General features: G+C 47.0%; 1 protein-coding gene across 1 annotated transcript in view; it reads right to left on the bottom strand.

Moving 5' to 3' along the window:
• The window catches only part of lrp2a (low density lipoprotein receptor-related protein 2a), a gene marked incomplete at its 5' end in the record, with an annotated part of 335,411 nt that overhangs the window by 300,100 nt on the left and 7,691 nt on the right, over nt 1-27,620 (bottom strand). The window contains 3 exon segments of the mRNA XM_084314359.1: nt 4,915-5,031; nt 5,431-5,553; nt 10,371-10,478. Coding sequence (XP_084170485.1) covers nt 4,915-5,031; nt 5,431-5,553; nt 10,371-10,478 — 348 coding nt within the window.

Here is a 27,620-nt window from a genome sequence, read left to right as displayed (position 1 = left end):
ACAGCATATTAACACCAGAAACATATTAGCACACTATTAACACCATAAACATATTAACACCATATTAACACCAGAAACATATTAACACCAGAAACATACTATTACCATATCCTGGGCGTTGATTCGACAGGTGTCCACAAGGCCGACAGCCTTGGCGGCCAAGGGATCGGCCATGTTGGATGGGTTCGGCTTGAACAAACAAGCCGTCACCGTCCTGCCGCAAGCAGCCCGCTCTCCGATCACTCCCTTCCCCAACACCAGCGGAAAAAGTGGGCTCTGATTGTTTCCTTTGGCTGCAGGCTGCGTGCCTTCGTTGAAGCGCGGGCGGCCCCACTTTTCGCTTCTCATGGGGACAGGGGCTGACACCCAGTTGATGGCTGAGCCTGGGTCTGTCCGTGAGAATGTTGTGCTGTCAAGCGGCTCCCACACCATAAGCTGTGTTGGTTGAGCCTGGTGTTACGTATGTCAACTTAAGTGTTGTCAGCAGGGGGGCTCGAAACCTTTTGAGGCACACAGTGCGGGCTTCCCCGGCCTCGCCTTCGCCAGGCCAGGTATCATGTTGGTGCCTCCCACTCCTGAAAAATTGGCAGTGGTCTCGCAGGCACGCGTGATTTGGGGTGGTAGTAATATCACTGCAGGGCTACGGTGTGTAGGAACCCATGGGGTCCTTACACCTTACATGTCCGGCTGCAGAACAACTCCTCAGCATGTTCTGGAGGGGTGTTCAGTGGGGGGGCTTTTTTCACCTAGGAAGCCCCCCGTATCAAACCGGCCCTTTCTGTCGGGGTCCCCCCTTGGGTGCGATTGCCTCGTGGGTGGTGTCAGGGTCAGATGTCCCGACACGGAACGCTCTGCTCGCACGGTTCCAGGGTTGGCTACGCACAGCGGGGGGACCGGGCCAACTATCTACAGTTCCTGGCGGACCTGCGCCACATGGCGGCGGGTGCGTTGGGAGTGTCATCACATATCACTACGGCAGTACCATATGTCGAGGTGGATGGAGAGAACGCTGAGGCGGGGACTTGTGTTTACACAACCCCACCCGTTTTCAGGTTTGGTACAGACCCTATTGTCAGGGTCTCCAGCAGTGACAGCTCTGGTCAACGACATCCAATCTCTGTGGACGAAGCAAGCCATCGTCGTGGCGTTCTCCTCCCGGTGTTCTCTGCCTGAGAAATCGGGAGGGGGGGGTGTCAGACCCAGGCTGGACCTGTCCCATGGGAAGGTTCAGCATTTTTTGGATCGTCTCCTACCTGTTGAACACTGTCAGGTGGGGGTCTGGTTCTCCTCCATAGACCTGTAGGATGCGTATGCGCATCTCCGATCTTCCATCCTAGGGCTTACCTACGCTTCCTTTGCAGGGTTAGCGTATGAGTACCAGAGGCTGCCGTTCGGTTTTCTCTGGCTCCCCGCATCTTCACCAAGTGCGTGGAGGCCGCACTGGGGCCTCTGCGTCGTCAGGGGTTACGGAGTGTTCTGCCCTGACGACGTTCTGGTCCTTCGCGGTCAAGGTGGATCGTCAGGTCTCGTACCAGGCAGGTCTCTACCAGCCTGGGGTTGCTGTAGACTGGATGTAGAGTACTCCTCTTCCTAGTCAACGGTTGGAGGGCTATGGGCATCCCTCTCAGAGCGTATTGTCAACACGCTCGGGAGGTTCCGTCCTAGGACGGTTACGGTGCTGTCTCACGTCGCGTTTTCACCGACGCCTCCCTCGCTGGTGACGCGTCGGGCCAACGCAGTAGGGGGCAGCTGGCAAACCATGCTGCCCGGTCTGCGCTACGTTCAATGTGTTGGTGTTGAAAGCGGTCGTTCTGGTCCACAAATGGTGTTGATCAGGACGGACGATACGACGTCAGTGTCGTGTATCGACAGACAGGGAGGGGTACGCTCCCCCCGTCTGCACCAGGCGGCGGGCGGCTGGCTATGGGCGTCCTCCATCTGCGCGGCCTGAGGGCTCCCCACATCCCCGGCAGGGAGAATGTGGGTACAGGTGTACTGTCGCGGGGCGGTCCTCATCCTGACGGGTGGGGATTACGTCCGGATATAGCCAGGCAGGTCTAGGACCGATGCCGTGCCGCCTGGGATTCTTCCCCATACATCTGTTAGGTCAGTTGTTGGGACGGGTACGTTGAGGGGCGCAGGTTCTTGATCCTGATGGTGTTACCATCCGGAATGCGCATGCTCCCTCCACTATCGCGCTTATGCGGGCAGATGACGTATGTTCCAAGTGTGGTGTAAGGCGGGGGGCCGGGACTCAGTCTCCTGCCCCCTGGATGCTGTCCTTAGTTACCTCCAGTCTCTCCTTGATAGACTGTCGGCTTCGACGGTGAGGGTATATGCAGCAGCTATATCCTCCTATCATGAGGGGTTTGAGGGGATGTCTTGTTTAGCCACCCTCTTGTGAAGCGTTTCCTGCTGGCGCTCGACGCGTTAAGCCGGTGCAACGCTCCTGGGCTCCGACTTGGGATCTTCAACTGGTCCTCGGTCGGTTGTCCTTGGCCCCGTTTGAGCCGCTTGAGCAGGCGCCGTTGGAACAGCTGTCGTTCAAGACCGCGTTCTTGCTGGCCGTCACCTCCGCTGACGCGTGGGTGTGCTTTGTGCTCTCTCGGTACGACCAGAGTGCCTGTCTTTCGTTCCGATTGCGGTGCCACTCTGCAGCCTAATCCTGCCTTCGTGCCTGTAAATATCCGGAGTTCTTCCGCTCCAGGGATATTGTGGTTCAGGCGTTTCATCAGCCTCCTCACGGTGGTGAGTTAGATGCGGGCCTTCACCTGTCATGTCCGGTCCGTGCTTTGGGAATTGCCTCAGCCGTACTCAGGACCTCGGGGTCACCGTTCGGCTTTTTGTCTGTCACGGTGGTTCTCATGCCGGTAAGGCACTATCGAATAAAACGCCTGTCCCATTGGTTGTGCGAGGGCATTGCCCTCTGCTACACATTGGCTGGGCAGGATCCCCCTGGGGGCGTCAGGGCGCACTCCACTCGTGGGGTGGCTGCCTCTGCCGCTCTCCTGGGTGGGGCCTCGGTGGAGGACATCTGTGCTGCAGCTTCATGGTCCTCCCCGGGCCCCTTTGTAAGGTTTTACCTCATGGACATGACCGGGGGTTCTGTCTCCCAGGCGGTTCTGGGGTCTGTGGCCTTTCCTGCTTCCTGTCCTTTGGTAGGGTAGCAGGAGTGTGTGGGTATGGGCCACAGTGTGTTGAGTCACACGTGGTTCCGCCTGTGCGATGTGTTCAAGGGGTTCTAGTTCCCTCTTGTTCGCATTCAGGTGGAGTTGACTGCGCCCCCCCTTCATTAGGAAAGATGGGGTGACAGGGCTCCCCGCACCCCTTGATGTGGGCTTACGGGTCCTCAGGGGGTACATCTGTCGGGTCTCCCGTCCGCTCTAACCCATATCTCATTAGGCTAGAGCGGGACGCGATAGCCATACGATATATAACGATAGGTTATGTATATAACCTAGTTATATTAGTATTGGCTGAGCGTCCCGCTCTACGCGGCCCTGAGTTCCCTTTTGAGGGATCTTTTACTGGAACGAGATTTGGCGAGGAAGAGTGTTTGGTGACCATGACCATGGTCTTATAGGCTACGCCTCCATAGGGGCGGGGCCCGGTCAGGTATGGGTGCATTAAGTTGTTCGTGGTGGTGTACAGTAGCCTATGAGGCAAAGGACACCTTAAACATATTAACATAACACCTTAAACATATTAACACCATATTAACACCATAAACATATTAACACCATATTAACACCAGAAACATATTAACACCAGAAACATACTATTACCATAAACATATTAACAGCCTATTAACACCAGAAACGTAACACCATATTAACACCATATTAACACAATAAACATATGAACAGCATATTAACACCAGAAACATATTAGCACACTATTAACACCATAAACATATTAACACCATATTAACACCAGAAACATATTAACACCAGAAACATACTATTACCATAAACATATTAACAGCCTATTAACACCAGCAACTTAACACCATATTAACACCATATTAACACAATAAACATATGAACAGCATATTAACACCAGAAACATATTAGCACACTATTAACACTAGAAACATATTAACACCATATTAAAACCAGACACATACTAATACCAGAAACATATTAGCACAATATTAACACCAGAAACATATGAACACCATATTAACACCAGAAATCTATTAGCACAATATTAACAGACACCAGCAACATATTATCACAATATGAACACTAGAAACCTATTAACACCTTAATTAGCACCAGAAACACATGGACACAATATTAACACCAGAAACATATTAGCACAATATTAACACCAGAAACATATTAACACCATATTAACACCATAAATATATTAACACCATATTAACACCATATTAACACCAGAAAAACATTAACCCCAGAAACACATTAACACCATATTAACACCATAAATATATTAACACCATATTAACACCATATTAACACCATATTAACACCAGAAACACATTAACCCCAGAAACATATCAACACCATATTACCACCAGAAACACATTACCACCAGAAACACATTATTAACACCGGCCAGAGGCCACGCAACGTTCTTCGGCGCACATCATTGTGAGATCCTGGCAGAGTGCATGAGCGCCGCAAGTGTACCATGTCGGCACAATAAGGGAATAGCTGCTGAACCTCAGCTTGACTAATCCACAGAGGAATCTGCAATCAACCTCTGACAACAAGAAGCATATTGTGGCCCTTTTTCTCTGTCAGTCAGCGAGCCTCTTAATCTGAACAAATTGATTAAAATGCCACGGGAGCCCGTAGAGAGAGGGAGAGAGGGAGAGAGGGAGAGAGGGAGAGAGGGAGAGAGAGAGGCGGTAAAGGGACACTGTGAGTGGGGGGGGTGGAGACTCACGGCAGTCGGCCTCGTCGGAACCGTCCGAGCAGTCGGACAGCCGGTCACACCGGTACTCCGCGGGGACGCAGGCCCCGTTGGCGCAGCTGAACTGGTCGCCGGTGCAGGTCCGGCCGGCTGGGGGGGGGGGGCAGATTAGAGGAGTAATTTAGCAACAGGCGGAAGGGATTTAGGCATGCGTTCCTTAATAACCCTTTCACTGCCACACGACAGCCGGTCAGTACACATCACTACACATCAGTACACATCACTACACACCACTACACATCACTACACATCACTACACACTATTACACTCCACTACACACCACTATACACAACTACACATCAGTACACATCACTACACATCAGTACACATCACTACACATCACTACACATCACTACACACTATTACACTCCACTACACACCACTACACATCACTACATGCCACTACACACCACTACACATCACTACACACCACTACACTCCACTACACACCACGACACACCACTACACACCACTACACTAGTGCTTACGGCAGTGCTGTCTCTCATCTGAACCGTCCTCACAGTCCTCCTCATCATCACAAACCCACACATCTGGGATACACTCTCCGTCACTCAAGCACTGGAAGTGACTGTCTTGACATGTGACCTGGGCTGTGGACACACACACACACACATTCCAATAAGAACGTTGCTTGGAAGGGCGGCTAGGTGGTGCAGTGGGCAAGGCGCTCACCACCAATGCAGGATACGCTGGGTTCGAGCCCAGCTCTCCGCATTGCTATCAGCTTGGCTGGTCGTTCATACTAATACAATTGGCAGTATTAGGGGGTGGGAAGCTGATGGGTGGGGATCGGACGTTGTGGACAGCGACTCCTACAGGTCGGTTGGTGCGCCTGCGCAGCAGAATCAGGAAGCGACGGGGGCGGCGTGCCCTCCAAACGCAGACCCCCGACGCTGAGAGATCGCGCTGTGCAGGTGAAAAGATGCGACGGCTGCTTCCTCGAGTACCGGAGGGGACACGTGATGCAAGGCTTCGTCCACATTGCAGCCGGCTTGTGGGAGGCATGGCCTAACAGCGTTCGAGACAGGGGAGGGTAGAATTGGACGATATGAAATTGGGATGGGAGAAAAATAGAAAATGGGAGAAAAAGTAGATAAAAAAAAAAGAACGTTGCTTGGAGATGACACTCGAGAGGGCATCGTCGTGAGGCATCGTGAGGCATCGTGAGACATTGTGAGACATCGTAAGACATCGTAAGACATTGTGAGACATTGTAAGACATTGTAAGACATCGTAAGGCATCGTAAGACATCGTGAGACATCGTGAGACATCGTAAGACATCGTAAGGCATCGTGAGGCATTGTGAGGCATAGTAAGGCATCGTGAGGCATTGTGAGGCATCGTAAGGCATCGTGAGGTATTGTGAGGCATCGTAAGGCATTGTGAGGCATTGTGAGGCATCGTAAGGCATTGTGAGGCATTGCGAGACATTGTTAGAACATTATAAGGGTATATAAACCCCTTAAGCCTGAGCGGTCTGGTACCGGTACAAAATTAATATCACGTCATAAATACATCAATACAGTCCGTATTAATGTAGCCAAGAGTAAAGACCCTAACAAAACAGCAGTCAACGTGTATATTTTTAGTACTACGTGTGTTTACCAATGATTTTAAGTGTTATTAGCGAAATATGAGTTCATAAATATCTCGCGGCATCCCGGCGGAAACCAGATGAATTAGACGCGAGGGAATTACGCTGTCATGCATGTTTGTAGAGAGAGGAGACCCAGGGCTCGAAATGTCATACAACTACATTAGGCCTACCTAGCTCACGCCAGCTGCTTTGGAAGCTTAAAATTATTTTTGAACATTATTTTCATGATTTTATCTCATGGGTCGAACAAACCTGAACAATATTGCGCCATAAAATAGAATGTAGTTTGTTTCTTTACCTTTCTGTGAACGTCTAGAAAAGAAACGTGTCTCAATCTGATTTAAAATGGTACAGTAGATTTCATTCACAGTCTTTGCTGCCCTGTAACGGGCACCTGGTGGTACTAAATCCAGATTCAGACTCTGCCATTGGAAAGAGGAGATTTGGCCCGATCCATAGATGTATGACTTGGCCATAATAAGGTCATTATAGGCCTGATATTCTATATTCTATATTCATATTTCAAATTGATGGCAAAATTCAGTACTGTATCTACAAACCCCCTGTAAATCATCTGCCCTTTATTCATTTGCTTAGATTTTTTTTGTACACTTGATCTCGAGAAGGTGCTGAATGAATTTGACACGTCTGGTCATTTTTAGCATGGTGTTATTCACCGTCAAAGATCGAATTTTCTTTTTTATTATTATAATTTATATTCTCCTTTGTTTCATCACAATCTACTCAAGCCTAGTAACAGACACAATATATCTGACACTGGGAATACATTCCCTGGGGTCCATAGATGGCCCTAGATACCAAGAACATGCAAATGGACCTTGTAGAAGTGGAGCAATCTTCCATTTACTTAGGTATGTATGTTAGGTGAATTCTCTGAAAATATGGCTAGGGTTTAAACAGGTTAACCCTTTCAGGTGTACTTGTTGACCTTGTGACCTTTCCTCTAGCGACCACCATCAGGCCAATGTTTTAAAATTAAAGTATCTCCTACAGTCACAGAAATGATACTCAGAGACAGATTTGCCATAAGGGCCTATGAAGATTTTTCTTTAACCACTTTTTTCCTTATTCTTTGGCTGTTGACCCAATTCTCGTGAAAATTGCTCCGTGGCATTTATGGACCAATATCTTTAACTTAACTGTTAAGTTAACCAATATTAACTTAATTAATTTGTTCAGATTAAGATCTAGTATTGTAGTTCTAGGTTTAGTATTCGGTGAGTCCTAGTATTGTAGTTCTAGGTTCAGTATGAGGTGAGTTCTAGTTAGTTCTAGGTTCAGGCAGAACGAGGTGAGTTCTAGTATTGTAGTTCTAGGTTCAGGCATTATGAGGTGAGTTCTAGTATTGTAGTTCTAGGTTCAGTACGAGGTGAGTTCTAGTATTGTAGTTCTAGGTTCAGTATGAGGTGAGTTCTAGTATTGTAGTTCTAGGTTCAGTATGAGGTGAGTTCTAGTATTGTAGTTCTAGGTTCAGGCAGTACGAGCTGAGTTCTAGTATTGTAGTTCTAGGTTCAGGCATTATGCACATTATGCCTCTAAGGAATATCAGAAGACATAACTGTGTACTGTACTGTATGAAAAGCACAGGAAGTGATGTGTTACTTGTGAACGCTTTGTCCGACAAATGTGTTTGTCTTACAGTAGTGACTGAGGAGGCCTGTGTGAAGTGTTGAGTCATTTGGCCTCATGGTGGCGCAATTCTCACGGAACAAAAAAACATGAACTCGACAGCTTGTCTGATCATAGCAAAGAAAACGTGTTGTCCCTTTGTGATGTCATGAAAAGTGTGACTGCAATTAGTCCGATGTCGGTGCGAATGGAGGACCGAGTGACTGGACAGTTGACAAATCTGTTCATTGACTCAAATCAATTACTGTATATAGGCAACTTTCTGTCATCTAATCAAATCAAATCAAATGTATTTGTAAGGCCCGACAACACACGTTAATGTCCCCATGGGGCCGGACACGTTCTTCTTTAAACAAGTCAAAAAGAAACATCACAATAAATCAAGAACAAAACAAAAACACCATAAAGTCAATTTTTTTTTTAATAAATTAAATATATGAATGCAACCTCCCCACGCGAAGGTAAGGGAACAAAATGCACCACAGGCAGTGTACAACCTTGAGTGTGAATGTGGGGAGATTGTTTAGCCTTGGCCGAGGTCTGTGAGGTCTGTGAGGTCTGTGAGGTCTGCACTGTGAGGTCTGTGAGGTCTGTGAGGTCTGTGAGGTCTGCACTGTGAGGTCTGCACTGTGAGGTCTGTGAGGTCTGTGAGGTCTGTGAGGTCTGTGAGGTCTGCACTGTGAGGTCTGTGAGGTCTGTGAGGTCTGTGAGGTCTGCACTGTGAGGTCTGTGAGGTCTGCACTGTGAGGTCTGTGAGGTCTGTGAGGTCTGTGAGGTCTGCACTGTGAGGTCTGTGAGGTCTGCACTGTGAGGTCTGTGAGGTCTGTGAGGTCTGTGAGGTCTGCACTGTGAGGTCTGTGAGGTCTGCACTGTGAGGTCTGCACTGTGAGGTCTGCACTGTGAGGTCTGTGAGGTCTGCACTGTGAGGTCTGCACTGTGAGGTCTGCACTGTGAGGTCTGCACTGTGAGGTCTGCACTGTGAGGTCTGTGAGGTCTGCACTGTGAGGTCTGCACTGTGAGGTCTGCACTGTGAGGTCTGCACTGTGAGGTCTGTGAGGTCTGCACTGTGAGGTCTGCACTGTGAGGTCTGTGAGGTCTGTGAGGTCTGTGAGGTCTGCACTGTGAGGTCTGTGAGGTCTGCACTGTGAGGTCTGCACTGTGAGGTCTGTGAGGTCTGCACTGTGAGGTCTGCACTGTGAGGTCTGCACTGTGAGGTCTGCACTGTGAGGTCTGTGAGGTCTGCACTGTGAGGTCTGTGAGGTCTGCACTGTGAGGTCTGCACTGTGAGGTCTGTGAGGTCTGCACTGTGAGGTCTGCACGGTGATGTCTGCACTCTATATCACATGTATATACTACGTATAAAACCCCTGTCACCTAATGCTGAGTCTAGGTCCACTCAGTAATATGGAAATGTAATAGAACTGAAGCTATAATATGAAAATGTAATAGAACTGAAGCTATAATATGAAAATGTAATAGAACTGATGCTATAATATGAAATGTAATAGAACTGACGCTATAATATGAAAATGTAATAGAACTGACGACAGTCCTGTAATATGAAAATGTAATAGAACTGACGCTATAATATGAAAATGTAATAGAACTGACGCTATAATATGAAAATGTAATAGAACTGATGGCAGTCCTGTAATATGAAAATGTAATAGAACTGACGGCAATATACACATATTACATAATATTATTATTACATATTACAAACAATATACACATATTACAATATAACATTTAAAAGTCTGTATGGAACAACAATTGTAGTACATTGGGGGTATCAGGTTGTTTTAGACCGTTCATTAATCAGTGCACTATGTCTATAGTCATTGAGTCCTGTAATATGAAAATGTAATGGAACTGACAGCAGTCCTATAATATGAAAATGTAATAGAACTGACGCTATAATATGAAAATTTTATAGAACTGACGCTATAATATGAAAATGTAATAGAACTGAAGCTATCATATGAAAATGTAATAGAACTGACGCTATAATATGAAAATGTAATAGAACTGACGCTATAATATGAAAATGTAATAGAACTGACGCTATAATATGAAAATGTAATGGAACTGACAGCAGTCCTGTAATATGAAAATGTAATAGAACTGAAGCTATAATATGAAAATGTAATAGAACTCACGGCAGTCCTGCTCATCTGAGTCGTCCGCACAGTCAGACGTCCCGTCACAGTGCCAGTCCCCCGAGATACACTGACCTGTCCCACAACGAAACTGCCCCACTCCACATCCTAGACACACACACACACACACACACACACACACACACACACACACACACACACACACACACACACACACGCACGCACGCACGCACGCACGCACGCACGCACGCACACACACACACACACACAGCATGAATAGACTTGTTATCGTTAGGTTATGACTATAACCAAGTTCTGTTAATTAGGGGTGACGCTTGGCATCACTACTGCACTTCCTCGCGTACGTGCACGCGCACTGAATAAATTCCACAAATGTACCTTTAATACCAGTATTAGTCTGACCACACCCCTCATCAGCTTACCTTCATAAGCAGGTGTGTGGTCACCTGCTCTCCTCCTTCCCAAGCTTTCACCACAAGGTGAGGTCAAGGGCTGCAGCGGCCGTCTGATGCCAAGCGTCACCCCTAATTAACAGAACTTGGTTATAGTCATAACCTAACGTTCTGTTTCATTAGGGGCTCTGCTTGGCATCACTACTGCACAAGGGGAGGCCAAGCGGAGCCGCTGGCTGACAAATACACCCCGCTGACATCCCCCCAAAACCATCAGAACAGGGAGGGCCGAGCCCCCCCGACCCCCCCTAATGGAGGGTATCCCCCCTATTAGGGGCTTCACGGGAAGGCGACGGACCCGACCGTGCGAAGAGGCACTCAAGCAACTCAACGCACAGGGTGAGCAGACCGTGGCTTGACCCCACGACTACACACACGCACAACCCGCATGCCACCCGGGAACGAACGGAGGAACAACCTTGTTACTGCCCCCAGAATCACGGGGTCAAGGGCAAACCCAACCCCGTGGCAAGGCCGTAGCAGCGGAGCGCGAAGGAAGACCCAGACCCACCAAAAGGACTGGACTCCCTGGAATGGGGGCCCGGAGAAGTCCATGATGCCAGCATCAAGACCCCACCAGGTGGGCACGTAGTGCCCCGCCCCCCACATCGCCAGCGTATTCGGACAAAGGCCCCTCAGTTACTGCACCTGGTATTCCCAGGCGGTATCCCAACCAAGTACTAACCAGGCCAGAACCTGCTTAGCTTCCGAGATCGGACGAGATCGGGCGTGTTCAGGTCGGTATGGCCGTAAGCCGAGCGGGCCCTGTCCCCCCAATAGTACACCGCCTGGCACACTGACCCTGCAGAACAGGCAGACAGCATGGCCGTAAGCACACAAAAAAGGTTAACCAACGGAAGCAGGCAGCGCACCGGGGAAAAACCAGGCAACAGGCTGTTAACCCTAGCCTGGAGACTGCGGACGAGACAGGCGCCAGAGGGGACAGCTGAACACAGCTGCCCCGGCGGAAGGGGCGTATGCTGGCGTTGTTGCATGACCAAGCCTCCATTCAAAAAACCCCACCCAGAGGGGTTGAGGCAGAGAAGGCTGACACGATTGGCAGACGTCATGAACGTGCAGGGGCACCCTCAACCGGGTAACCCGGGAGTTGACACTGCTCCAACACACCAGGGAATCAACCACCTTGGTGTTACCCAAAGCGGTGGTTGTTCCTATAACCCCTCAAGAAAAAACTCCAAAACACACCTGCGGGTATACACCGGCTATACCGCAGTACAAGTGTCTCAGTTTTCAAAAAAGGGTTAACCCAGGCCTACGGGTCGACGAACATTACCTCGGACCGGGCCTGGCGATACGGGAAGCACAGGGTCACCAGAGGAGGTCAAAGACCACCCCCAACAGGCCCCTCTTCGCCATGCGTGAGAGAGGAGCGAAAAATAATGGAGAACCAGCCCCTAAGCACACCGTACTTGGTATTCCCAGGCGGTCTCCCAACCAAGTACTAACCAGGACCAACCTGTGTAGCGGCCGAGATCCGACGAGATCGAGCGTGTACAGGTTGGCATGGCCGTAAGCCATTACGACAGTGCTGAGTAAAAAACGTACCCAACCAGGGTCTCCATAGCGCTTAACCCTGTGACACCCGGACCGACCTGGCATTTTTCCCCCTGAAAAAAGCCCAAGTCCCTCAGGGTACCAGAACAGCAGATCTGCATCCCCGGCGGACAACGGGTTCAACTGATCCGGTCCAGCGTGACCAGAACCAGTCCCGTGCCCTAACCACGCCGACATGCCAACTCCAGGAGAAAGGGCAGATATGCGTGTCGATCTCAACATGAAAAAGAAGGCGCCACCCAGACGTTCGGCCGAACCGCGCCTGGTGGCCCACCCCAAGGGCGTGAGACCCCTCTACATATGTTCAGATCCATTCCGTCATCAACCCCCAGACATGAACGAGAATTCGTCGAAAAACCAACCCAGGTCGAGGGATTTGGTCGTCGGAAGAGGAAAAACCCCCATCTCAGTTGCTTTATAAAAACGCTGTTTCAACCACAAGCAACCAAGGCGTGCCAGTCAGTCGCCTGTTTACAGCGAGCTAGCACTATACGTGCGTCGGGACACACCCCCATCAATGAACAGGCTATTTTGACCTGTCATTGAATCCCCAAGGCGCCCAGGGGAACGACAAGAGGGGTGTGACACTCCCTAACTCCAAAACCTTTTGAATAGAAAAGAAGGAAGCATCAACAGTATGTATCCCAGTCTACACAGCCGGGGTAAAAAATGTTCACATTTTTACATCCCACCACCCTCCCATAGGAAGGAGACGGGGATCCCCAGAGAGACTTCCCACGCGAGCTGTACAGATTGAAAAGAATATATTGCACCTTGAGCCATGTAAAAAATTGGTTTTAGGGCTCTCCGGGGAAGAGGCACTGAACCCATACACACTCAATAATCTAATTGAATCGAATACATATACAATAGAATAGGACCCTTCTAGAGGGTCCACTCACTTTGACAATCTGAGGAGGAAGGCTCTGTACTCTGATGGAGGCTCCCTCACACGGAAGAAGGAGTCCGAACTCACAGAAGGCCCAAATAGGCGCTTGGTGAGGAGGAGCCCTGACCATCCCCCTGAAACAGATCCATCACATGGACCTGAACAGCACACGGAAGTCCTACCAACAGAGACGCGCATGGTGACGTACTCTATGGCGGGGGAATTCCAGCGGTGCACACGCCCAATATACCAGGCCGTGGGACCAGGAAACTCCCCCCCCCCCCGTAACGTGCCGAACCGCCACGTGACGGGAACCTTGAAGGACAGGGGGTGTACCCCTGACCGACAGAAACAAGGGGGAGAGGAAAGGTTACCAGTTCACCCCTTTACGACCCCACACCCATGATACGATGTAATGACAAAAAGAGAATATGACACAGTCATAGTCAGCTCTATGAAGCGTTTGACAGCTCCACACAGCGCATGAGCTAACCTGCTATCTGATTTTTACTAAGGAAAAACACAGAATAGAGAGGGCTCTAAGAGCCCCGGTCCAACATACACATGTGCTTCTGTGGCCAGTCCAACCCAGTTGTAGGTCACATGACACACACAACCCATCATCACCTACAAAAAATGGCAAAAACACTCCACAGAGGAACGCCGTTTTTCACAATGAGAGAATACATAATTCTCGATTAGTATCGGCCACAGGCCTTGCTAAGCACACACGACAGCGACCAAACCATTTTTTCTTTTAGGAAAATAAAGTTTCTCCAGCAGTTTTAGCACAACCTCAGCAATCAAGCTAAGAGTTACATCGCATCCCTACCACACAAGAGACACAAATAGTGCACAAACATGTCTGATAGGAGGATGAAAAAGTCCCCAGGGAACCGGGGGGAAAAACACAATCCTCTTATTTTACCCTCAATACGGCCAGTTAAAACAGGAAAACCTGTTAATATGTGAACACACTGTTCATTGTCATCACAGGCTGAGAAAAGAACATTCTTTTACTCACTTGTCACCAAGCATAGCTTCATAGGTTAGTTACCTTAGTTGTGAGTACACAGTACATATAAACACCATGATGTTTCTCACACAACAACCAGATCATTACATCCCGATTTGCACAGAGAAGCTAACTGCCAGGGACAAAAACAGCTCACACATAACCCGCGCCGTATCCCAAATGCATTGCAGCAACACACGTTTTGGGAAAAACATCGTTATTCACAATACATTTAGAAAAGTAAAACCAGAAAACGTGTTATAAGGTCTGGTCAAACCTGTTCCTACCCGGAACGTAGATCAGCGAAGTGCAGTCACAGACACCGTAGGAACACAGCCGCTCCTGTGTTGTTCGAACTGGGCAGCGTCGCCGCTCCAACCCGCACTACAGTCCTTTGTTGATGCAACCTTGCCGTCCTGGCTCAGGGCAGGGTCGACGAAACATCCCCTGTCAAGGATGACGTCGTAGTCAAGAGTGTAAAACATGTTAAAATCAAAGCACGTTCAACAGAATAGCATCAAGCTAACGGCCGCTCCAACCGATCGGGTGCTACTGCTTCTGCTCGCGAGACGCCGAGCTAACGACGCACGCGATCAGAAGCGAGCTCACGGCGGCGCGCGAGAAGCTAAGCTACCCCGCGCCAGGCCATGGCCTATAGCAGCAAGCTAACGTTACCTAGCGATCACGACATGCTAGCACCGCAGCTAACAGCTGACTGGCTAACAGTAGGCCCAACCTGAGCAGGCCATGCAGCGATCCCAGCAGGCTAACGCAGCAGTTAACAGCTGACTAGCTAACCGTAAGCTAAGCAGCTATCAACTGAACCTGTAAACAATGACATAACACTCACCCAGACAGGCCGCCGTTCTGAACCTCTCCTCACTTTTTAAGAGAAAAGAGAAAACAAGATGTCAACACCGCTTCACAACGGTGATTTTACCAACACCCGACGGAATCAGCACAATACCAACTGGCCTGTGTAGCTGACTTTGAACATGGATCTGCCGCTATCGCACATCCATGCACATATCCCCTCGTGAAGGAATACTCTCATTTGGATATGAAAGATGGGGCCTTAACACGGTGACAGAGAGAATCCACTCGTCCAAAACACACAGGGATCACCAGTGTTAATGGTCGCGGCCCACTAGTTAAAACTATAATGGTCTTCAGACCAAGGCCTTCTGTCGCCTAGGTGGCTGAACAAAGGACCCTAGCCTGGGGCCGGTTTCCATAAACATTGTCAAGTAGCCCCCATAGCACTAACAGACAAGTGGAGCCTGCCAGCAAACACTACTCACCCAACCTGGAACGCACCGCTTCTCACAACAGCGGCATGTCCGACAGTTCAGCTGTGGCCTGACAGGTTTCACCCCAACAAACACAGCAAGGAACTGCAGTTGAGAAGCATGCAGCGGCGTGCTCCCAATACGAAAACCGGTGGAGGGTTTTTAGAATGATCATCATCTTCTAGACACTCCAGTACGAAGACAATATCGCCGTATTTTCTCGAAAATAGTGAGAGAGAAAATAAAGATATGATGTCAACGTATCTCCTCCTTGTAAACAAAATTTCTCTCCACGTCAACTAACAACACGTCAAGTGGGGTACTACCGAGGCACTTTCTTGTGGTGAAAGCGAGAAGGAAGGAGGAGAGCAGGTGACCACACACCTGCTTATGAAGGTAAGCTGATGAGGGGTGTGGTCAGACTAATACTGGTATTAAAGGTACATTTGTGGAATTTATTCAGTGTGCGTGCACGTACGCGAGGAAGTGCAGTAGTGATGCCAAGCAGAGCCCCTAATGAAACAGAACAGTTTATCAGTTTTGATAGTAGAACTATCACTGTCAGAACTCGGGACTTGAGAACTAGATACTCACATCACCATACTGACTATCTTGTATTTTGCACTAGAGACTCATATCACTGGACTATCTTGTGTTTGTACTTTTTTATATTATATTGTATTGTTGTAGGGGGGGCGACAGAGCAGTCCGGAGGTTCCCGGTTTGATTCTCGCTCCTCCCGGGCAGCGTGTCGATGTGTCCTTGAGCAAGACACTTAACCCCTAATTGCTCCCGATGAGCAGGTCGGCACCTTGCATGGTTGCCTCCGCCGTCGGTGTGTGAATGTGTGAGTGAACGGGTAAAAATGTGAGGAACAAATGGTTTATATAAAAAAGCAGCCATTTACCATTTGTATCTATACTGTAAGTGTATCTATGGTGTATATAGATACTGGACTGTATAGGACTGTGAAGCTATGCATCCCCCACCCTGTACCCCTCCCCCATACTGCTTTGACACCCGCATTTCCCCAAGGGGATCAATATAAAGGATCATCTTATCTTATCTTAACCCCTATAGCGACACTGGCGGGGCAACAGTGGCTCGGGAGGTAGAGCGGTCGTCTGGTAATCGGAAGGTTCCCGGTTCGATTCCGGCTCCTCCCGGCGGTGTCTCTCGAAGACGTCCTTGAGCAAGACAATTAACCCCTAACTGCTCCCGATGAGCAGGTCAGCACCTTGCAATTGATTATTATTATTTTTTTTTATAATATACAATCTAGTCTCTAATCTCTAATCTATCTCATAGTTATTATCTAATTATATGTCCATTGATGTAATGTAAGGTATGTCAAATCATTCCACAAGTCAAAAATGTCCATCGAAAATGATGCAACCATTGCCCCCCCCCCCCCCTATTTGTTATTACCGAGATGTTTGTTTTTCCTAGCGCCTGTGGAATGCGCTTTCGACCAAGCGCGGGGAAGAGAGAGCCTATCTTGAAGGTAGTGGATAAGACAGGAGGATAGAGGAGAGGAGACAGATAGACTACCAACCTCGGACAGACGCGCCGAGCACCACCAACCACCACCAACCACCTTGCGTCTCTCCCCTCCGCAAAGAATTTGGGTTGAAGGGGGGGGGGGGGGGGGGGGGGGGGGGTCGAGTGCAGTGGTACCACCCGGTACCACTATTTATCCCAATTACATTTCTGACTGGGGAACCGCGTGTGCCATAAATCAGACTGTCAGGGAGAAGACAATCAAGAAACGCGTGCATTCCTATTGAGACCAGGGGGGGGGGGGTCTGCCCGCGCCTGTCCGTCCGACCTGACGGAGCGATCAGCAGGCACTGACACTATGAATGAATGACTTTTATTTATATAGCACCCTTCACAGCACGAATGCACAGGGTGCTTTTACACTACAGCTTAGTAATTATAAAAACAAAAACAAAAACAAAATCAGAAATAAATGGCAACAACAACAGACGGCAGTTAAAAAACAGTGAAACCAGATAAAAAAAAGTAGAATAAAAGAATTTAGATAAAATCCCCAGTCACTAATTAAAAACAAAACTATAGGAACAGTGAGGACAAGAAAAAGAGTGCCTATGTATGACAGTGACCACTAAACTATTTCTGCCGCAGAGTCTGTATCTCCTGGGGAGCGTCAGGGAAGGTGGAGCGCTGGTACCTTATCTGCTGGGATGCCACTCTCCGCGTGCACATAAAAAGGGATGAGAGGCTGCAAGAATGAGCAGCGCGGTGAGGGGTTGTGTAACTGTCTGAGCGGACGGCTGGCACGCTTGTCTCCGAGCCGCTGTCTGTCAATGCTGTTAACGGCCCGCTTCATCCATCAAGGGGACCCCTCCCCTCCCCCTGAATGCACTTTTTTTTTTTTTTTTTTTAGAGCGTTGAGATGTTTTGAGGAAAGTGTATGAGATCTAAATGGTAAATGGCTGCATTTATATAGCGCTTTGATCCAAATCGCTTTTATTTTTATTTATTTTTACCTTTATTTAACCAGGAAGTCCCATTGAGATACAATATCTCTTTTGCAAGGGAGACCTGGCCAAGATGACAGCAATAACATTTGCAATATATCAGACAGCAATAAAATGTGTGATACATCACACAAGAACATAATAAAAGTGCTGAGAGACTAACACTGTGCTGAGAGACTAACACTGTGCTGAGAGACTAACACTGTGCTGAGTGACTAACACTGTGCTGAGTGACTAACACTGAGAGACTAACACTGTGCTGAGTGACTAACACTGTGCTGAGAGACTAACACTGTGCTGAGTGACTAACACTGTGCTGAGAGACTAACACTGTGCTGAGTGACTAACACTGAGAGACTAACACTGTGCTGAGTGACTAACACTGTGCTGAGTGACTAACACTGTGCTGAGAGACTAACACTGTGCTGAGTGACTAACACTGTGCTGAGTGACTAACACTGTGCTAAGAGACTAACACTGTGCTGAGAGACTAACACTGTGCTGAGAGACTAACACTGTGCTGAGTGACTAACACTGTGCTGAGTGACTAACACTGTGCTGAGAGACTAGCACTGTGCTGAGTGACTAACACTGTGCTGAGTGACTAACACTGTGCTGAGTAACTAACACTGTGCTGAGAGACTAACACTGTGCTAAGAGACTAACACTGTGCTGAGAGACTAACACTGTGCTGAGAGACTAACACTGTGCTGAGTGACTAACACTGTGCTGAGTGACTAACACTGTGCTGAGAGACTAACACTGTGCTGAGTGACTAACACTGTGCTGAGAGACTAACACTCTGCTGAGTGACTATCACTGTGCTGAGAGACTAACACTGTGCTGAGTGACTAACACTGTGCTGAGAGACTAACACTGTGCTGAGAGACTAACACTGTGCTGAGTGACTAACACTGTGCTGAGAGACTAACACTGTGCTGAGAGACTAACACTGTGCTGAGTGACTAACACTGTGCTGAGAGACTAACACTGTGCTGAGTGACTAACACTGAGAGACTAACACTGTGCTGAGAGACTAACACTGTGCTGAGTGACTAACACTGTGCTGAGTGACTAACACTGTGCTGAGAGACTAACACTGTGCTGAGTGACTAACACTGTGCTGAGTGACTAACACTGTGCTGAGTAACTAACACTGTGCTGAGAGACTAACACTGTGCTAAGAGACTAACACTGTGCTGAGAGACTAACACTGTGCTGAGAGACTAACACTGTGCTGAGTGACTAACACTGTGCTGAGTGACTAACACTGTGCTGAGAGACTAACACTGTGCTGAGTGACTAACACTGTGCTGAGTGACTAACACTGTGCTGAGTAACTAACACTGTGCTGAGAGACTAACACTGTGCTAAGAGACTAACACTGTGCTGAGAGACTAACACTGTGCTGAGTGACTAACACTGTGCTGAGAGACTAACACTGTGCTGAATGACTAACACTGTGCTGAGAGACTAACACTGTGCTGAGTGACTAACACTGTGCTGAGTGACTAACACTGTGCTAAGAGACTAACACTGTGCTAAGAGACTAACTCTGTGCTGAGTAACTAACACTGTGCTGAGAGACTAACACTGTGCTAAGAGACTAACACTGTGCTGAGAGACTAATACTGTGCTGAGTGACTAACACTGTGCTGAGAGACTAACACTGTGCTGAATGACTAACACTGTGCTGAGAGACTAACACTGTGCTGAGTAACTAACACTGTGCTGAGAGACTAACACTGTGCTAAGAGACTAACACTGTGCTGAGAGACTAACACTGTGCTGAGTGACTAACACTGTGCTGAGAGACTAACACTGTGCTGAATGACTAACACTGTGCTGAGAGACTAACACTGTGCTGAGTGACTAACACTGTGCTGAGTGACTAACACTGTGCTAAGAGACTAACACTGTGCTAAGAGACTAACTCTGTGCTGTGGGAAAAAAAATTTTTCACTGGAAATTCACTGTATTATTTTACAGATTACCTTTGTTTTTCTACTTTAAGGGTAGATACTATAAAAATACAGTAAATTACCTTTTATCAAAATATTAACCATTAAATAAAGGTTGTTATTATGTCAAATGTATTTGATTTTACTGTCATTTGACAGTAAATATTTGGAAACCGTTGCTGCCAGACATTCATACCGTTCTTTTACAGTCTTCTGAGCATAGCTAACCCTTTCACTGCCACATGACAGCCGGTTAACCCTTTCACTGTGACAATACAGAAGGTTAGCCCTTTACTATCACACAACCGACGGCGATGCTCCATCATTAGCATCATTAGCTCCGCAAATATAGTAAAGGGCTAACCTTCTGTCGTGTGGCAGTGAAAGGGTTAACCGGCTGTCGTGTGGCAGTGAAAGGGTTAACGGGGCTGGGACAGTCGGTAGTATTGTTTTATTGTTTTATTGTGGATCCCCATCATTAGTCTACACCAAAGTGAGACTATACTCTTCCTGGGGTCCAAAAGTAGTATAAGATAAGATAAGATAAGATATTCCTTTATTGATCCCCTTGGGGAAATTCAGGCATCATAGCAGCATGGGGGGGAGTATGGGGGGGGTATCATCTATACCAGGGGTCAGCAACCTTTTTGACATGGAGTGCCTGTTTGAAATATAGTTGTAACTAGTGTGCCTCAACAATATTCCATGCATCGTATTTTCTTTTTCTCACAATATTATTATGATGGTTGTATCAACCCTAAATCTGAGTTGGGGGGGGGGAATGCAATGCAGACAAACAGCTGCATACAGTGCGACCATTTCACTGACATTTGCCCATTCATTTTTGGACACATCACACACCATCGGTGTGTGTACTGTACGTGTGCTGTCATAGCTCCACCTACAGGCCTAATGAAGAACACCAGGAGAACACCAGGATGTGAATGGAGGGTGAATGTGAGGTATATCGTGTAAATAAGTTTTGATTGAGTTAAAAATATTGAGTTCAGTTACTGTGCATTAAGGTTTTCAGTTATCAATCAATAATAAGTTAACAGAAAAATAAGTACACAACCACATTATTTCAACCTAATAAAACTATGTTTATTGTCATTGTTTTAAGAACACAAGTTGACTTGGTAATACTCACATTTTGAGTAAAAAAATGGCTTTTAACATGTGCAATGTTCAATGAAATAGAAAAATAAATAATACAATTTGTTGATTAATCCCTCTGGTCACAATGGTGACCGTAATAATGTTTTTGTTATAAGGCTCTGCAAATGTTACTGAATGATGTAGCAATGTATTTCCAGCTAAATTGAAATAATAAACAAATAAAGGGTCTCAATTAAATATGTGGAAGTAAAAATAACCTGTGGGATGATTTCAACAAGATAAATGCGACAACAGTGCAAAATAGTTCACTATAATATTTCAAGGCGTGCCTAGGGTTGCCTACCCCTGATCTATACCTTCCCGTAACGTTCCCTTTAAAAGACGAAGCGCCCCCCCCCCCCCCCCCACCCCACCCCAGTCTCTGGGTCAGTGCCTGTGCCCCGCGGCGCTAAAAGCCTCCACAATTGGCTTCTGGTATCGTGAGGCCCGGTCTCGCATGAAGTGGCCCCACAACACCAGGACCTGCTTCATCGCAGGGCACACCGCGTTTAACTCGTTCGGTGGCTCTATCTGCGGGGAGGCAGGCCCTTCTCCCTGCTGCTCGGTTTACTAATGATAAAATTGCTCCCCCCGACGGCTCAAAGGCGGCCTTTGTTTTGCGAGGCAATGATCCCAGTGGTTCCTGCAGCATCTGGATCACTGGCGGGGAAGATAAGAGGTCTGTACAGTGGAGGAGGAGGAGGACAGGGGACGTGTGCAGACTCATAGGCGTATAGGTTTGGGGGACGTGTGTCCCCCTCAATATTGAGAAGAGGTCAATTTGTCCCCCTCAAGAAATATAGCTAATTATGAAAAGACAACCTCCTACCCCAAAGAGGTAAGAAATAAGGGGGTCAAAACCGTGTATATATCCTTCTTACCTGTAACTATATAATAATACAGGAGTTAAAAAAAAAATTAAAGGATGACTTCAGGCGTTCAAAAAGGACGACTTCAGGCGTTTAAAAAGGACGACTGCAGGCGTTTAAAAAGGACGACTGCAGGTGTTTAAAAAGGACGACTGCAGGCGTTTAAAAAGGACGACTGCAGGTGTTTAAAAAGGACGACTGCAGGTGTTTAAAAAGGATGACTGCAGGCGTTTAAAAAGGACGACTGCAGGCGTTTAAAAAGGATGACTGCAGGCGTTTAAAAAGGACGACTGCAGGTGTTTAAAAAGGACGACTTCAGGCGTTTAAAAAGGACGGCTTCAGCCAGCGGATTCAAAGGGACGTCGCTTGGAACGGAAAGGTGACATTCACAGTTACTATACGTTCAGACCTGGGGTCGAACAACTAAAGAAAAACAACATGCCAGAATGAAACCTATCTGTCAGGACCTTCAAATGCACCCAGTGTTTCCTGACGGTATCACTTCTGGGAAAGGTGACCAGCCACACTGGTGCGGAGCCTTCCAACAGTACTATCTGTGTGTGAGAGGCTGTTCTTACATTCGCTAAAAGTCCTCTTTGTAGCTCTTTCCTAACCCCCCCCCCCAAACTGTTATTTCTGTTTCCACAGTGTTATTTCTGTTTCTGTTTTCCATTTTTGTTTCTTTTACAGTATGTTACAATTAAAAAGAGAAGAGATGGTTACACACGATACAAAAGAAATACATTCCTACCATCACATTCCTGTGCTCATTTTATGCCAATTATGTATTTTTTGCTGCCGTGAAGCACTTTGAGCTGCAATTCTTGTATGAAAGGTGCTCTACAAATACGGTTTATTATTATTAAGGTGCTGTAAGTGGCCTTTTTTGTGTGACATGTTAAAATAATATCTCTAGATTGTGACAACCTAATGAGGGACAGGAAGTGGTTTGTCAAGGAGACGTTACAGTAGTTTGCATACGAGGGATTTGTTACTGTATCAACTTATTAAACGTATTTGTACATGCTGAGCGGGGACGAACATCCCTTGTCAAATTTGATGTATAGGCACTTTAACCTCACGTCATCATTTGCAGACACATTACCGCCCTATTTACAGCACTAATAAAGATATTATTAAGCCTTACGACCTCTTTGGGGATTTCTTTTGTGTAGTTAAAGGTGCTGTAAGTGGTATTTATTTTGTAAAAGTAAGTGTCAGCTCTACATTCTGACAGCCATCACTGATATAGAGTGTCTGGTCAGTAACATGGGTCTCCCAGTCCCTCTGTTCTGCAGTAAACACTAAATACGTGTTCTTGTAGCCTGTAGCCTTTCTCCAACGCGTTCGTGTTTCCGCGTCTCTGATTGGCCAGGTCATGTGACATGTACGCCCAAGCGTGGGACCGCAAGTTTCTACACTGGTTAAGCTTAGGCGCTCTTTCGAAGTTGGTTATGATTAGAGTTTGCCTTAGAGCATGGCGATAGAACACCAGCCCTGATTCCAAACTCTAACCTTAACCAACTTCGAAAGAGTCGCCTAAGCTTAACCAGTGATAAACTAGGCGTTAGGTAGTTTACAGGCTGTTCGACCCGGAAATAGTTGCAGAACTTGCCGTCCCACGATTGGCGCACATGTCACATGACCTGGCCAATCACAGCGCAAAACGGGAACCCGGAAAGACGGACGCTTTGGAGAAAAGCTACACACGTTCTTGTATCCCGTTGCCCACTTTATCCAATCAGGAGAGAGAGAGAGCTCCACACTGAAAAAGATGGTCTGACCAAAATAAGAGATAAAAACTAGTTTTAAGCAAATATGTGCTTGAAACAAGATTTCTTGAAATTAGTAGAAATATCTAGGGTTCTCTCTCCTGATTGGATAAAGTGGGAACGGGATAGCAGTACATTTAGTGTTTACTGCAGAGCGGAGGGACTGGGAGACCCATGTTACTGACCACCAGACACTCTATATCAGTGATGGCTGTTTACTGCAGAGTGGAGGGACTGGGAGACCCATGTTACTGACCAGACACTCTATATCAGTGATGGCTGTTTACTGCAGAGTGGAGGGACTGGGAGACCCATGTTACTGACCAGACACTCTATATCAGTGATGGCTGTTGGAATGTAGAGCTACTTAACACTTATTTCAACAAGAAATACCACTTACAGCACACTGCAAATTGTTGAAGATATCATAAAAGAGGTTGACAAAAAAACAAGTTATTTCCATTGTGGTTAGATTGCACCTGTTTGCAGGTGCAATTTAACTCTGACTATATTAAGGAACAAGATGCACTGTTTGCAGGTGCAATTTAACTCTGTCTGTCTCTATTAAGGAAAAAGATGCACTGTTTGCACGGGCAATTTAACTCTGTCTCTATTAAGGAACAAGATGCACTGTTTGCAGGTGCAATTTAACTCTGTCTGTATCTATTAAGGAAAAAGATGCACTGTTTGCAGGTGCAATTTAACTCTGTCTCTATTAAGGAACAAGATGCACTGTTTGCAGGTGCAATTTAACTCTGTCTGTCTCTATTAAGGAACAAGATGCACTGTTTGCAGGTGCAATTTAACTCTGTCTGTCTCTATTAAGGAAAAAGATGCACTGTTTGCAGGTGCAATTTAACTCTGTCTGTCTCTATTAAGGAAAAATATGCACACAAAAAGAAATTGTGCTAAATGATGTAAATCTGCTGTTGAAAACATGGTGTGTATTTCTTTTGTCATTAGTGTTTTCGTTTAATCTGTTTTGTTTCATTCCTATATGTCTCCGTCTCCTCGTCCGTCTCTTTTCTAATTAGCCGACTTATAAAACCCCACAGCAGGGCGAGAACCCAGCGCTCTGCGTCCACGGAGGAGGGAGATATATAAGGAGGAGAAACCACGGAGGAGGAACCAAACCACGGAGGAGGAACCACGGAGGAGGAACCAAACCACGGAGGAGGAACCACGGAGGAGGAAGATAAGGACACCCTGCCACTGCCGCCAGACAAAGAGGAGCGCTGGAGGAATTTTCATTAGAATGAAGCGCTCCCAATGCCTCGGACCCCACTGTGAGATCACAATGGGCACAAAGGAGGAGCCGGCAGGGCTGCGACCCCATAACTGGAAGTGTCACCCGGCGAAAGAGGCTATGGAGATGGACAGCAGAATGTAGAATACAGTGGGTTGGCTTCCTGCAAAAAAAAGGCAAAACAAAGGTCCAACACAAGCCCCCTCTTCTCAGCCAGCCAGCCAGCCAGCCAGCCAGCCAGCCAGCCAGCCACCCACCCCCTCCCACGAGAAAAGCTCCTGTCCCCTACCCACGAAACATCTCTTTCTCGTCGCGTGGGGGGTGGCAGGGGGGGGGGGGGGGGGGTTGGCCTCCTGAAAGACTTTCATCAATGCCGCCTTGTTTTGGTGCAGGCCGGAGCGCCCCGGATCCGTCCAAAGCGCTGTCAAGGAGAAGTGCTGCTGCCTTGCTTCATATGGAAATCCGTGCGACACAGAAATGCAGTCAATTGCCAAACAAGTGACTTTGGCTCTTTGGCTGCGACACACACAACAAAAAAACAAGCGAGGAAACCAAGGGAGTTTGGCAGCGATGGTCACAACAGGAGGAGAGAGTCTGTGGTCCGACCGAAATAGTCACACAACGGGAGGAGGGAGACGGGTAGCGATGAATGAAGGCCTGGGCCAGCCCGCTTGCTTGGAGGAATTAGCTGCTTATATAGTAGGTTTTAATAGATGCATCAATACACAGTCAGGAGGAGTCAGAAGCAGCGTGACGCTTTCTGTTTTGGGTAAACCTTTCCGGAGGTAGGATAAACAACCTTTTTGTGTATTCCTGAAGCGCTACAGTGGGTTTTTGGATGTTTTGAAGGCCCCCCCCCCAATATGTGTCACCCGAACCTTCTTATGTTCGGGTGACACATATTGCCCACATGGCATATAGAACCATGTAGACTTTCGATTCTAGTAAGAATGTATGAAAATAAACTAAATCGGAGACACTGGTTTTCACCTGACAAAGTTGAGTAATCATTAGTAGTGCATTCCATATTGAAGTTAATGGGCATCCTCACACCGCAATGCAGCTCCCAATACTGTAACCCTTTCACTACCACACTACCAAAGGGTTAAACCCTTTCCCTGCGACAATGCAGCCGGTTAACCCTTTCACTGCCACACGGCGAAGGGTTAACCATTTCACTACCACACTACTACAGAAGGTTAACCATTTACTACCACACTATAGACGTTTAAATATGTAGTGTGGTAGTGAAAGGGTAATGAGGACACGGGCGACCACACAAGCGACCTTTTCAACCCACGCTCTTCTTCTTCTCCTTGCCTGATGAGGACCCTGTTGGGTTGAAGTACTGTATGTCCAACTCGTCTGGAAGGTTCCACACTGTTTGATGAACACTCTTACTGACCCTTAGCTGCCAGAGTTGTACCCTTCCTTCCTGCTGACTTTTTTTTTTTTTTTTTTTTTTTTTTTTTTTTATTATTGCAGAACAAAAAATATTAAAAGTCAGTACTCAACACACAATGCATAATGAAACTTTCAGTAAAGGTGGTTAAAATACATGCAAGTACAGAAACAAGATAAAACAAAAATAGTCTATAATAACATTTTAACCGTATACAGTGTATATCCAGCGAAATTACAATTATATAAATGTTAGTATAGAATATACCCCTAATACCTATTTTCTAAAACCCTACACACATATGCTCCAGCTCGAACCCCCCCCTCTCGGACCCCCTCTTGGATAGTACCTCCATTATCCCTCACTCCTAACCAGACACTACCATTATAAGCTAGCTTTTATTCTCTCCACCACTTCTACCCACATTGACATTTTGGATTCATTGAGACCCAGAATTCTTGCTGTAGATATTTCTTGATATATCACATCGAGATATGTAAGAAACCACACTTTCCGGCACATTTTTTCCGGTTGAAACCAGCGTGATGCGATCAGTTTTTTAGCTACTGTGATACCCGATAAAACCAATCTCTTTAATTGTGGATTCACTGCAACCTCAAAAACATCATTCAATAGTAATACCGAGGGGTGTACAGGTATATTCCAAGATACGAGTATTGATAATTGTTGGGACACATCTTTCCAGAATGCCTTAACTGGTGGGCAGTCCCAATACATGTGCATAAATGTTCCTTCGTCCCCGTTTGTACATTGGGAGCATTTGGAGTCTTGTTTAAGCCACATTTTGCACAGCCTTATAGGAGTCAAGTATGTCCTGTGAATATAGTTCAGATTGATTTGTTGATGATCCGGGTTCCTTGATGTAAGTCGGACATTTGCCCAGGCTCCTTGCCAATCAAAGTCATTTTCCAGGTCTGGTATATCCCTCCTCCAGACAGTGTCTAGTTGAAGGGTTTCATACGAGGACGTTAGTAATTGATAATAAAAACCTGATACAAAACCTCCCAATGTTTCTCTTTCATAGAAAAATGTGTGGTATCTGCTGACTTGTTGTACACAACGTGTAAGTGGCTTTTGATCAAAGTGTTTAGCTAAATGACTAAATGTAAATGTAA

Source organism: Notolepis coatsorum (genome assembly GCF_963971535.1).
Source record: "Notolepis coatsorum genome assembly, chromosome: 5".
Taxonomy (NCBI): Eukaryota; Metazoa; Chordata; class Actinopteri; order Aulopiformes; family Paralepididae; genus Notolepis; species Notolepis coatsorum.
Note: the sequence above shows the minus strand (reverse complement) of the source record. Positions and strands in the feature narration are given on the sequence as shown.